Raw genomic sequence first — 13,811 nt, 5'->3', positions numbered from 1 at the left:
CCTAATTACCCTAACCTGCCCCATACCACCCCAAACTGCTCTATACCACCACAACCTACCCTATACCACCCCAATCTTCCCTATACCACCCCAATCTGCCCTATATCATCCTAACCTACCCGATACCACCCCAAACTGCCCTATATTACCCCAACCTGCCCTATACCACCCCAACCTGCCCTATACCACCCTAACCTGGCCTATACCACCCCAATCTGCACTATACCACCCTAGTCTGCCTATACCGCCACATATCTACCTTAAAGCACCCTAACCTGCCCTATACCACCCAAACTGCCCTATATTACCCTAACCTGCCCCATACCACCCCAAACTGCTCTATACACCCCAACTTACCCTTACCACCCCAATCTTCCTAAAGCACCCTCACCTGCCCTATACCACCAAATCTGCCCTATATCATCCTACCTACCCTATACCACCCCAAACTACCCTACATTACCCACCTGCCCCATACCACCAAATCTGCCCTTTACCACCCCAATCTGCCCTAAAGCACCCTCACCTGCCCTATACCACCCCAAACTGCCCTATATCACCCCAACCTGCCCTATACCACCCAACCTGCCCTATACCACCCTAACCTGGCCTATACCACCCCAATCTGCCCTATACCACCCTAGTCTGCCCTATACCGCCACATATATACCTTAAAGCACCCTACCTGCCCTATACCACCCCAAATGCCCTATATTACCCTAACCTGCCCCATACCACCCCAAACTGCTCTATACCACCACAACCTACCCTATACCACCCCAATCTTCCCTAAAGCAACCTCACCTGCCCTATACCACCCCAATCTGCCCTATATCATCCTAACCTACCCTATACCACCCCAAACTGCCCTATATTACCCCAACCTGCCCTATACCACCCAAACTGACCTATACCACCTAACCTGACCTATACCACCCCAATCTGCCCTAAAGCACCCTCACCTGCCCTATACCGCCACATATATACCTTAAAGCACCCTAACCTGCCCTATACCACCCCAAACTGCCCTATATTACCCTAACCTGGCCTATACCACCCCAACCTACCCTATACCACCCCAATCTTCCCTAAAGCACCCTCACCTGCCCTATACCACCCCAATCTGCCCTATATCATCCTAACCTACCCTATACCACCCCAAACTACCCTACATTACCCACCTGCCCATACCACCAAATCTGCCCTTTACCACCCCAATCTGCCCTAAAGCACCCTCACCTGCCCTATATTACCCCAACCTGCCCTATATTACCCCAACCTGCCCTATATCACCCCAACCTGCCCTATACCACCCCAACCTGGCCTATATCACCCCAGTCTGCCCTATACCACCCTAGTCTGTCCTATACCGCCACATATATACCTTAAAGCACCCTAACCTGCCCTATACCACCCCAAACTGCCCTATATTACCCTAACCTGCCCCATACCACCCCAAACTGCCCTATACCACCCCAATCTTCCCTAAAGCACCCTCACCTGCCCTATACCACCCCAATCTGCCCTACATTACCCACCTGCCCCATACCACCAAATCTGCCCTTTACCACCCCAGTCTGCCCTAAAGCACCCTCACCTGCCCTATACCACCCCAAACTGCCCTATATTACCCCAACCTGCCCTATATTACCCCAACCTGCCCTATACCACCCCAACCTGCCCTATACCACCACAAACTGGCCTATACCACCCCAATCTGCCCTATACCACCCTAGTCTGCCCTATACCGCCACATATATACCTTAAAGCACCCTAACCTGCCCTTATTTTATTTTTAAACTGTTGCTTCCATTTTTTAATTTTTATTTTTACCATTTTTTATTGTTATCTCAGGGAATGTAAATATCCCCTATGATAGCAATAGTTAGTGACAGGTTAGCGCTGTTTATATCTGGGGGGGGGGAATTCCCTCCCAATGCTTGTAAAAGCAGTCTAGAGGCTAATTAGCCGCTAGGATTGCTTTTTACATGAAACCTGACCGCTGTGGAAATAATTATACCAAGATGATACCTAAACCCGCAGGCATCATTCTGGTATAATCATTCAAAGTCCAGCAACATACCAGTACGTTGATGGTCCTTGTGGACATGTATTGTAATCTTTTTTTCATGCAGCCTGTTGGCTGAACGAAAAAAAGAGATTGATCGGTGGGTATGCCCACCATTATAATACTTCCCTTCATCCACCCACTTCTAATGATGGCATACATGCACATTTATATATGCCGAAGCATGGGGGCATCCTCCCGCAAAAAAGTTATGGCCACATACACACGGTCGGACTTTTCCACAGGCAAGCCTTCGTCGGAATTTCAAACCCTATGTACGCGGCATTAGGAGCAAAATCGCTCCTCCGCCCCTGCTGCCCCCATGCTTCGGCATATATGCTCTTTTTTTCCCCAACTGTGGTGGTGAAATCACCTCCTACAGCGTTGGAGTCACGGCTTTAATGTATCGTGGGAGCAAACGCTGTTGCTGTCAAGATAAATAAATACGCGCTGCAACTGAATGGCATACCTGCTAAGCAAATGATGGTTAATATTAAAACAAAGTAACATTACAGTATAACAGTAAGATCATACCATACCTGCAAAGCAAATACCAAAAAAAACATAGTAAAAGATAAAAAAAAAATTTAACCGCAACCTGTGCCAAAATTAAATATATGCCAAAGCACGGGGGCATCCTCCCGCATAAAAGTAATATGCCACAAACACACGGTCTGACTTTTCCACGGACAAGCCTCCGTCGGAATTTCGACCGTATGTACTCGGCATTAGGAGCAAAATCGCTCCTCCGCCCCTGCTGCCCCCATGCTTCAGCATATATGCTCTTTTTTTAACTGTGGTGGTGAAATCACCTCCTACAGCACTGGAGTCACGGCTTTATGTATCGTGGGAGCAAACGATGTTGCTGTCAAGATACATAAATCTGCGCAACAGCTGAATGGCGTACCTGAAAACAGTAAAGTATAAAAAAAATGACATGCCTGAAAAGCAAGCATGATAAAACATAACAACAATAAAACATTGCAGAATAGAATACAGTAAAATAGAGCAGAACAATAGAGAGAGAATAGAGAGGGAGAGAACAATAAAACAACAACGAAAGCACCCTCACCTGCCCTATACCACCCCTATCTGCCCTATACCACCCCAATCTGCCCTATACGACCCTAACCTGCCCTATAGCACCCCAAACTACCCTATATTACTCTAACCTGCCTCATTCCACCCCAATCTGCCCTATACCACCAAATCTGCCCTTTACCACCCTAACCTACCCCATACCCCCCCCCAATCTGCCCTAAAGCACCCTAACCAGCCCTATACCATCCCAAACTGCCCTATATTACCCTAACCTGCCCTTTACCACCCCAATCTGTTCTATACATCCCTAACCTGTCCTATATTACCCCAACGTGCCCTATATCCCCCCAACTTGCCCTATATCACCCCAAACTGCCCTATATCACCCATACTGACCTATATAACCCTAACCTGCCCCATATCACCCAAATGTGCCCTATACCACCCTAGTCTGCCCTATACCGCCACATATATACCTTAAAGCACCCTAACCTGCTCTATACCACCCCAACCTACCCTATACCACCCCAATCTTCCTTAAAGCACCCTCACCTGCCCTATACCACCCCAATCTGCCCTATATCACCCTAACCTACCCTATACCACCCCAAACTACCCTACATTACCCACCTCCCCATACCACCAAATCTGCCCTTTACCACCCCAATCTGCCCTAAAGCACCCTCACCTGCCCTATACCACCCCAAACTGCCCTATATTACCCCAAACTGCCCTATATTACCCCAACCTGCCCTATACCACCCCAACCTGCCCTATACCACCCTAACCTGGCCTATACCACCCCAATCTGCCCTATACCACCCTAGTCTGCCCTATACCGCCACATATATACCTTAAAGCACCCTAACCTGCCCTATACCACCCCAAACTGCCCTATATTACCCTCACCTGCCCTATACCACCCCAACCTACCCTATACCACCCCAATCTTCCCTAAAGCACCCTCACCTGCCCTATACCACCCCAATCTGCCCTATATCATCCTAACCTACCCTATACCACCCCAAACGGCCCTATATTACCCCAACCTGCCCTATACCACCCCAACCTGCCCTATACCACCCTAACCTGGCCTATATCACCCCAATCTGCCCTATACCACCCTAGTCTGTCCTATATTACCCTTACCTGCCCTATACCACCCCAAACTGCCCTATATTACCCTAACCTGCCCTATACCACCCCAAACTGCTCTATACCACCCCAACCTACCCTATACCACCCCAATCTTCCCTAAAGCACCCTCACCTGCCCTATACCACCCAATCTGCCCTATATCATCCTAACCTACCCTATACCACCCCAACCTGCCCTATACCACCCCAACCTGCCCTATACCACCCTAACCTGGCCTATACCACCCCGATCTTCCCTATACCACCCTAGTCTGCCCTATACCGCCACATATATACCTTAAAGCACCCTAACCTGCCCTATACCACCCCAATCTGCCCTATATTACCCTAACCTGCCCCATACCACCCCAATCTGCCCTAAAGCACCCTCACCTGCCCTATACCACCCCAAACTGCCCTATATTACCCCAAACTGCCCTATATTACCCCAACCTGCCCTATACCACCCCCAACCTGCCCTATACCACCCTAACCTGGCCTATACCACCCCAATCTGCCCTATACCACCACATATATACCTTAAAGCACCCTAACCTGCCCTATACCACCCCAAACTGCCCTATATTACCCTCACCTGCCCCATACCACCCCAAACTGCTCTATACCACCCCAAACTGACCTATACCACCCCAATCTTCCCTAAAGCACCCTCACCTGCCCTATACCACCCCAATCTGCCCTATATCATCCTAACCTACCCTATACCACCCCAAACTGCCCTATATTACCCCAACCTGCCCTATACCACCCCAACCTGCCCTATACCACCCTAACCTGGCCTATATCACCCCAATCTGCCCTATACCACCCTAGTCTGTCCTATACCGCCACATATATACCTTAAAGCACCCTAACCTGCCCTATACCACCCCAAACTGCCCTATATTACCCTAACCTGCCCCATACCACCCAAACTGCTCTATACCACCCCAACCTACCCTATACCACCCCAATCTTCCCTAAAGCACCCTCACCTGCCCTATACCACCCCAATCTGCCCTATATCATCCTAACCTACCCTATACCACCCCAACCCGCCCTATACCACCCCAACCTGCCCTATACCACCCTAACCTGGCCTATACCACCCCAATCTTCCCTATACCACCCTAGTCTGCCCTATACCGCCACATATATACCTTAAAGCACCCTAACCTGCCCTATACCACCCAAACTGCCCTATATTACCCTAACCTGCCCCATACCACCCCAAACTGCTCTATACCACCCCAACCTACCCTATACCACCCCAATCTTCCTTAAAGCACCCTCACCTGCCCTATACCACCCCAATCTGCCCTATATCATCCTAACCTACCCTATACCACCCCAAACTACCCTACATTACCCACCTGCCCCATACCACCAAATCTGCCCTTTACCACCCCAATCTGCCCTAAAGCACCCTCACCTGTCCTATACCACCCCAAACTGCCCTATATTACCCCAACCTGCCCTATACCACCCCAACCTGCCCTATACCACCCTAACCTGGCCTATACCACCCCAATATGCCCTATACATCCCTAACCTGCTCTATACCAACCCAACCTGCCCTATACTACCCCAAACTGACCTATATAACCCTATCCTGCCCCATATCACCCCTATCTGCCCTATACCACCCTAGTCTGACCTATACCACCACATAGATGCCCTAAAGCACCCTAACCTGCCCTATACCACCCCAAACTGCCCTATATTACCCTAACCTGCCCTATAACAAACCAATCTGCCCTATATGACCATAACCTGCCCCATACCACCCCAATTTGCCCTATATCACACTAACCTGCCCTATACCACCCCAATTTGCCCCTATAACACCCTAACCTGCCCTATACAGGCTCCCTAAGTCTAGATGGTAATGCCGGGATCCGAAGACCAGCAAAGGACTGGCCTGGCTGAAGACAGTACAGGACTCTTGACTAGTGAGTGTTTCTCAAAAGTCAGCCGTCTTCATTCTTTCATTTCCTGTTCAGCATCTTTTTTCCATTTCCTGCTTATGAAGCTGAAGCCATCAAACAATCTCTGTTTTGCATTTGCAATTCTCCTCTGTTTCTTTCTTCTGTGGTGAATCAGTTTCTTCACTTCTATTTGCTCATTTGTGTCATTTGTGTCTTTTTCTTGGCACTGCAACAAGAAAATACATAAATCAGACCCATCATTCAATACAGGACATACCAACCAGGAGATGCATTTTCATATGTAACACTACACTACCTAATGTTACCATTATAACTAGGGTTGTCCCGATACCGAGTATTTGCGGGAGTACTTGTACTCCCGCAAATACCGCCGATGCCTAAATAGAATACTCAACCCCCCCCCCCCCCCCGCTGCCGTCGCTACCGCTACACCGCATCCCGCTGGCCGCCTGGTTAATACTAGCGGGGAACATTACAGCTTTCATTTGAATAGCTGTAATGTTCCCGCCGCGCCGTGTATAGACACTCCCCCTTGCTCGGGTGATCTGTCCAATCCCGAGCAAGGGGGAGTGTCTATACGCAGTGCGGCGCGAATCATTACAGCTATTCAAATGAAAGCGTAATGTTCCCCGCTCGTATTAGCGGCGCGGCAGCATGCAGGTAAGGGGGGGGGGGGACATGGCTGCTTATGGGGGGACATGGCTGCTTAAATGGGGGGACATGGCTGCTTATGGGGGCACATGGCTGCTTATATGGGGGGACATGGCTGCTTATATGGGGGGACGTGGCTGCTTATGGGGGGACATGGCTGCTTATATGGGGGGACATGGCTGCTTATGGGGGGACATGGCTGCTTATATGGGGGACATGGCTGCTTATATGGAGGGACATGGCTGCATATATGGAGGGACATGGCTGCATGTGTGGGGACATGGCGGCATCTGTGGGGGGACATGGCAGCATCTGTGTGGGGACATGGCGGCATCTGTGGGGGGACATGGCGGCATCTGTGGGGGGACATGGCGGCATCTGTGGGGGGACATGGCTGCATATGTGTGGGGACATGGCTGCATATGTGTGGGGACATGGCTGCATATGTGTGGGGACATGGCTGCATATGTGTGGGGACATGGCTACATATATGGGGGGACATGGCTGCATGTGGGGGGACATGGCGGCATCTGTGGGGGGACATGGCGGCATCTGTGGAGGGACATGGCGGCATCTGTGGGGGGGACATGGCTGCATATGGGGGGGGGGGGGGACATGGCTGTATTTGGGGACATATTTAAAAAAAAGTATCGGTATTCGGTATTGGCGAGTACTTGAAAAAAAGTATCGGTACTTGTACTCGGTCCTAAAAAAGTGGTATCGGGACAACCCTAATTATAACTGACATTTTGGTTCTTCTATGAACTTATAATGATATTTTATAATAATAAATAGCAGTGAAATGATCTCCTTGTATGTGCACACATAATATTAATTGCACTTCCAATGGACTTACATCTGGCATCCACAATGGTGGGGTAACCTTTCCTTCCTCCAGCTTCTTCCACTCAATTGATCTGAAGAAGGAGTGTTCTCGCAGTCTTTCCACTGCCGTCCCGCGAACTTTTGGATTTTCTTCAAGAAGCTGTAATGAAAAAGATATATTTAGAATACAGTAGATTGTCACTAATAGAAAATGAGTTTAGTTTCGGCCATTTAAAAAAAAAAAAAGAAAACTCAAAATGTCATATTTTAATTTCTTAGTGTCGTTTTAAATTAAGATATGTCTTCTGGAAGGATCTAAGGTAGCATTCCTGAACCGGTCTAGGAGTTCCTCCAACAGCTCATGCTTTCAGGATGTCACATGGGTAGTTCAGATGTAATGCTGACCTCCTGTGTGGTGAATATCCTGCCATAAAATCTGTATTCAACACTTCCAGAAGTCAGATACCCCGTCTGTGCTTCCTGACTCGAACCCCTACAGCACTATAGCAAATAGTAATGATGTGGGGGCTGGTGAAAGGAATCACAGAGCACAGTGGGGGACCAGGTAGCCGACATCATAGGCTTGCGCACGGGGTGTGCCGGATGTGCCTGGGCACACCCTAATTCCCAGGCACACCCAACACACCGCAGGGCTTTTTTTGCTGGCAAAATGTGTGAGATTTATTTTTCTCTCACCTCTGGTAGCTGAAAGTGGGACTATTTGTCATGGAGGATGTGTAACTCCTGTGGGAACTGCAGCCACTGGCTGCGGAATAATCAGCCAGTCAGCCGCATTTTCCGATGCTGACTCTGTAGTTCCGGCTATATCATCCCTGTCAGCTGAATATCACTCCGCCGCCAGCTGTCAGAGATGAAGCACGTGAACTTCAGAGAGCACCGGAAAACTCCTGACTGCTCACTTCACAGCTGTGGCTGCAGTCCTCACAGGAGTTACTCACCATCCTATGCCCTGTGTGCCAGAAGACAGCTTTACGATCTCCTCTCTGATGCAGCATTTGGGGGAAAACTGTCTCTCTCCTCGGGTTCCTATCTGCCATCTGGCTGAGTCAGTTGGGGTGTAGTGTCACAGTTTGCTCCCTATTGCAGAATGCTGCGGAAGTCACGTGGCGGCGAACTGCGCATGCGCAATGCGTTCCAACGGCAAATGCAATGCGTTCCAGGGGATTCACGACACTACCCTTCAGTGAACCCATCACAATTTGTCACGGAAGTGAGGTAGACGTATTACTATACACAGAGCGGGAAGCAGTGAACCCATCACAAACCCATCACAATTTGTCACGGAAGTGACGTATTGCCATAGACGGAGCGGGAACAGACAGAGAGACATACGGGGAGAGAGACATATGGTTCTCATTAGATGTGTATGTCTCTTTCTCTCCCGCCCCCGCTCTGTCGCTCTGTGTATGGTTCTCATTAGATCTGTATGTCTCTTTCTCTCCCCGCCCGCTCTGTGTATGGTTCCTCGTCACTTCCGTTCCGTGACAAATTGTGATGGGTTCACTGAAGGGTAGTGTCGTAAATCCCCTGGAACGCATCGCAATTGCCGTTGGAACGCATTGCGCATGCGCAGTTTGCCGCCACATGACTTCCGCAGCATTCTGCAATAGGGAGCAGAATATGACACTGCAGGGGCTTTCAGTGCCTTTCACAGCTCCAGTACAGGTGGGAGGAGCAGGAAGAGGAAGAGATCATCACACACAGAGTGCACCCACGATCTCTTTCCTCCTGTCCAGCACACAGCACAGCTCTCCTGGGGATGATGAAGAAGATCTGAGGACAGATAGCAGTCTTTTACCTGTGAGTACTGACCTCCTCTGCCTTTTCCACTATACAATTCTGTGCTGTAAACCTGCTCTGTACTTTGCAGGTTTACTAACAGAGAAAGTACAATTCTTGAACAGGTTAGAAATTTCTGGGACTTCCAATGTGTTACACAAATGTATTCCACATACACATTATATCCTGTTAAAAAATGTTTTTTAATAACTTATAATGTGTGTGTATATGGAATACATCTATGGAGCAGCTCAGAAGTCCCAGGAATTCCTAACCTATCAAAAACTCTTATCATAATAATACAGCCCAACTCCAGGACAGTAAAAAAGTCCAGCCTTGGGGCCCTTTCACACGTGTACGGATGAAAAAGGGACATACATTGGTCCCTATGAGATTTTACACTACAGAACGTATTCTATACGAAACCATGTTAAATGGACTGTAGTTCAAATCTTCAAAATGCAAAAAGCGCAAAAAATGCCATAGGTGTGAATCCAGACTTAGTCATAGGAATCTGTGAATGTATAAACTACAACTTCAATCCAACACGGCAGCTGGCACACTGATCAGCACACCTGCCTACAGCTCTGCAATGACAGCCATACAGAGGTACGGGCAATAGAACTGTAGGCAGTGTCTGCAGGAGCCTGACACTTCACCCGCACTCTGCTGATTGCGGGCGCAATACTTTGCAGTCTCCAGTTTAAAAAAATAATAAATGCCCTAGCAAAAATCTATGCATTTATTATTTTTTAATAAAAATGTGAGCGAAGGCACTTGGGTCAGGCAGGCACATAAATGGGTGGTTTTATGTACATATGTGTGAGTGTTTGTGTATATACAGTGTGTGTGTGTGTGTGTGTATATATATATATATATATATATATATATATATATACGCGCGCATTTGTGTGTTTGAGTTTTGGGGTGCACACCCTAATGCAATAGGCTGTGCACGCCTATGGCCGATATACAGGATCTGGTAATGTACTACATGCTAGAGAACTTTCTGCAAGCTTCCCTCTTCAATGCAGAAGAGCCTTTTTACATAAACAATGCTCAGGACCTATAGCTCTTGGATAATTCTAATTCTCGACTATCTATACTTACTCGCTCAATGACATCTCGAAGGTCAGGGTCAATGTTGTTTGGATAGAGTGAGTTCCTGCATTTGGCCGATTCTGCTTCTGCTCCTGTGGCCATTTCAAACAGGATAACACCAAGTGAATAATAGTCGACCGTAGCATCGTAGGGGTTTCTATCGTGAATCTGATAAAACAAAGAGTAAGGGTAACATTAAAATAAAGCACATGATACACAGAGCAGTAATAATAGGTAATAAATAGTTGATAGAAATTACAGGTCACGGTGTGGTCCCTGTCTTTTTTTTTAGGCTTCTTGTCATAAAATCATAAACATAATAATATAAAGATTGAAGTGTTAAAAGGGCAAATGAAGGGTGGTAGATACTTACCTCTGGGGCCATATAGTGTTTAGTACCGGCATTACTATACACTTTCTTGGATCCAAACACACCAACTATAGAAAGGCCAAAGTCTGCGAGTTTTACATGGCCGGTGCCGTCAAGCAGTATGTTGTCGGGTTTCAAGTCTCTGTAAAAGAAAAGAGAGGATTATATTTACAGATCAATACATTTTTATTTTATTAATTAAGAACATAAAAAAAAAAGTTGCTGCACATATTACACAACATTGTAATACAGTAAACTGTGAAGGCATATAGTATAGAATTTGTTCGGGCCTTGATGGCCTAGTCAAATTTTTAAAACCTAATAGGTCAGTATTAAATGGGTGCCAACGGGTTAGATCACCTACTAACTTTCTGCACCACTTTATGAATCGCAGCATGAACCTCATGAGCTCAGTTCCCAGCTTATTGCAGTTGAATAAACCATGTCAAGTCCCAGTCTGTCATTCTGCAATACTTTAAAATCTTTATTGAAAGCAAGGGAGCAGAAAAACTCCATAGGCTGTCTTCCTCTGTCACATTTTGCCCTTCTAGTGGGGCATGTTTAAGTCCCACTAGGGGGCGATACGCATTAGAATGAGACAACCTGGGGAGTGTTTCTATCCACATGTAATAATATAGTTATAGACACATTGGCCCAGATTCAGGTAGGGGCGCGCACTGATACGGCGGCGCAGCGTCTCGTCTTTACGCTACGCCTCCGTAAATTACAGGAGCTACGCTGTATTCACGAAGCACTTGCTCCGTAATTTGCGGCGGCGTTGCGTAAGCGCGCGTAATTCAAATGATCCCGAATGTACTGCGCATACGCCGTCCCTAAATTTTCCCGACGTGCATTGCGGTAAATGACCTCGCAAGGATGTCATTGGCTTCGACGTGAACGTAAATGGCGTCCAGCGCCATTCACGAAAGACTTACGCAAACGTCGTAAAATTTGAAAATCGCGACGCGGGAACGACGTCCATACTTACCATTGGCTGCGCCTCCTAATAGCAGGAGCAGCCTTACGATGAAACCGACGCACGCAAACAACGTAAAAAACAACCGCCGGGCGCACGTACGTTTGTGAATCGGCGTATACAGTATATATATGTCACATTAATTTATTATGAGTTGGTGATCCATTATCACCGTGGTCATTCTCACATTCTTTTTACTCCCCCCCCCCCCCCCCCCCCATATTTTGTTCTATTCTCACCTCCCCTTCTTAACTGTAGCGTGGCCGAGCTCCTCTTCCTCCTGTCAGTCAGGTGTCCTGCCATATTTTCGGGGGACTCTGCGTCGCGCATGCGCAGTACAAGGGGGGTCCTTATCCCCCGGGCAGAACTTATTCGGCAGAACACCGGCTGGGTCCCTGCGCTACAGGAGATTCAGTTTCCTGTTCCCGGCCGGACTGAACGGAAGTAAGCACTCAGTGTGCACTTCCTGTCAGTCCGGCCGGGAACAGGACACTGAATCTCCTGTACTCGGTCGGACTGACAGGAGGAAAGAAGAGGAGCTCGGCCACGCTACAGCCTGAAAAGGGGAAGTTGGGGGCCCCAGGCCAGCTCGGGGCCCCAAGCAATTGTTTGTTTTGCCTGTCCTGTAGCGACGGGCCTGAGTAGATGCACAAAAGCTTCAGCAGCAGGGGACAGAACTGGCAGAGGGCAATTTAACCCTTGTACACCCATCCACAACTAGAGTACCAGTGTTGGGTGGTGTTGTCTTTTAATAAGAAATGGTGAATATGGATGTAAAATCATGATGGAAACACTTACCTATGAATGATACCACGTCCGTGCAGATATTGCAGAGCGCAGAGAAGTTCAGCAGCAATAAATCTGTAAAAAAAGAGAAAAGGTCTGTTAATATCACACATCTCACAGAATAAGTAAATAAATGATTAATAGATGATTTCTTCCAAGCCGTGCAAGTCAGAGGAACTGACTGAATGGACTGAATGATAGGCACTGTTCAGTTTTTGGGGTAATACAGTTGTTGGTCCTAAACCAGCCCATAGAAATTTGTCACTCTACGTGAAAAACGTGGCAAAATGCATATCACACTTGTGGTGCCATTAATTCTTAACCACGCGGGTATACTGCGGCAGGTTTGCTCGCCTGGGTATACGTCAGCCACTTTAAGACCACTTGGGGGGGCGTGACAAAGGAGTCGATTCTCGTGCACGGCGGCTGCGATGTTCACCAGGCACCAGTGGGTCGCTTCTGAGAGACAGAATGGAGGTCTGTCAGTGTAAAAAGACAGATCTCCGCTCTGTCAGGGGTGAGGAGAGGGGTGAGGAGAGGGGGGAGGAGAGCGATCTATTGTTCATACTAAGTATGAACAACGATCGGTCTCCTCTTTCAGGCAGTCCCATCCCCCCACAGTTATAATCACTAGCTAGGACACACATTTAACCCCTTGATTGCCCCTAGTTTTAACCTCTTCCCTGCATGTGACATTTATACAGTAATCAGTGGCTATTTTTAGCTCTGATTGCTGTATAAATGTCAATGGTCGCAAAAAAGTGTCAAAAGTGTCTGATCTGTCCACCGCAATGTTGCATTCCCAATAAAAATCGCTGATCGCCACCATTAGTAGTAAAAAAAAAATATAATAAAAATGAAATAAATCTACCCCCCTATTTTGTAGACTCTTTTGCGCAAACCAATCAATATACGCTTATTGCGATTTTTTTTTTTTTTTTTTTTTACCAAAAATATGTAGAATAATACATATCGATCTAAACTGAGGAAGAATTTAATTTTTTTTTAATATTTTGGGGTGATATTTATTATAGCAAAAAGTAAAAAATATTGATTTTTTTTCAAAAATTTTCTTGTTTATAGTGCAAACAAAAAAACGCAGATTTGA

General features: G+C 47.4%; 1 protein-coding gene across 2 annotated transcripts; it reads right to left on the bottom strand.

Moving 5' to 3' along the window:
- Positions 1 to 1,699: 1,699 nt before the first annotated feature.
- Positions 1,700 to 12,927, bottom strand: LOC120937832 (protein kinase C delta type-like). Of its 2 annotated transcripts, XR_005748760.1 has the most exons (6): positions 12,716 to 12,927; positions 10,945 to 11,083; positions 10,581 to 10,739; positions 7,702 to 7,830; positions 5,939 to 6,399; positions 1,700 to 1,778 (listed from the first exon to the last, which is right to left on the bottom strand). XR_005748760.1 is itself a non-coding variant. In XM_040351340.1 (5 exons), the coding sequence occupies exons 1-5, from the start codon at positions 12,814 to 12,816 to the stop codon at positions 6,226 to 6,228; spliced, it is 702 nt and encodes a 233-aa protein (XP_040207274.1). In that variant the 5' UTR covers positions 12,817 to 12,927; the 3' UTR covers positions 5,726 to 6,225. The 2 variants fall into 2 exon arrangements, 1 of the variants encoding a protein (XP_040207274.1); XM_040351340.1 differs by lacking the exon at positions 1,700 to 1,778 and having other exon boundaries at positions 5,726 to 6,399.
- Between the last annotated feature and the right edge of the window lie 884 nt (positions 12,928 to 13,811).

Source organism: Rana temporaria, chromosome 4, assembly GCF_905171775.1.
Source record: "Rana temporaria chromosome 4, aRanTem1.1, whole genome shotgun sequence".
Classification (NCBI taxonomy): domain Eukaryota; kingdom Metazoa; phylum Chordata; class Amphibia; order Anura; family Ranidae; genus Rana; species Rana temporaria.
The sequence above is the reverse complement of the archived record's forward strand: the minus strand, read 5'-3'. Positions and strand labels throughout refer to the sequence as shown.

Excerpts from the sequence above, each read along its gene's own strand:
- LOC120937832 (XM_040351340.1), bottom strand. The coding sequence starts at position 12,816 with ATGTGTGATATTAACAGACCTTTTCTCTTTTTTTACAGATTTATTGCT. Across the intron at positions 10,740-10,944 it reads AACACTATATGGCCCCAGAG|ATTCACGATAGAAACCCCTA; the intron begins GTAAGTATCTAC and ends TTGTTTTATCAG. Across the intron at positions 6,400-7,701 it reads CACCATTGTGGATGCCAGAT|TGCCAAGAAAAAGACACAAA; the intron begins GTAAGTCCATTG and ends TTCTTGTTGCAG.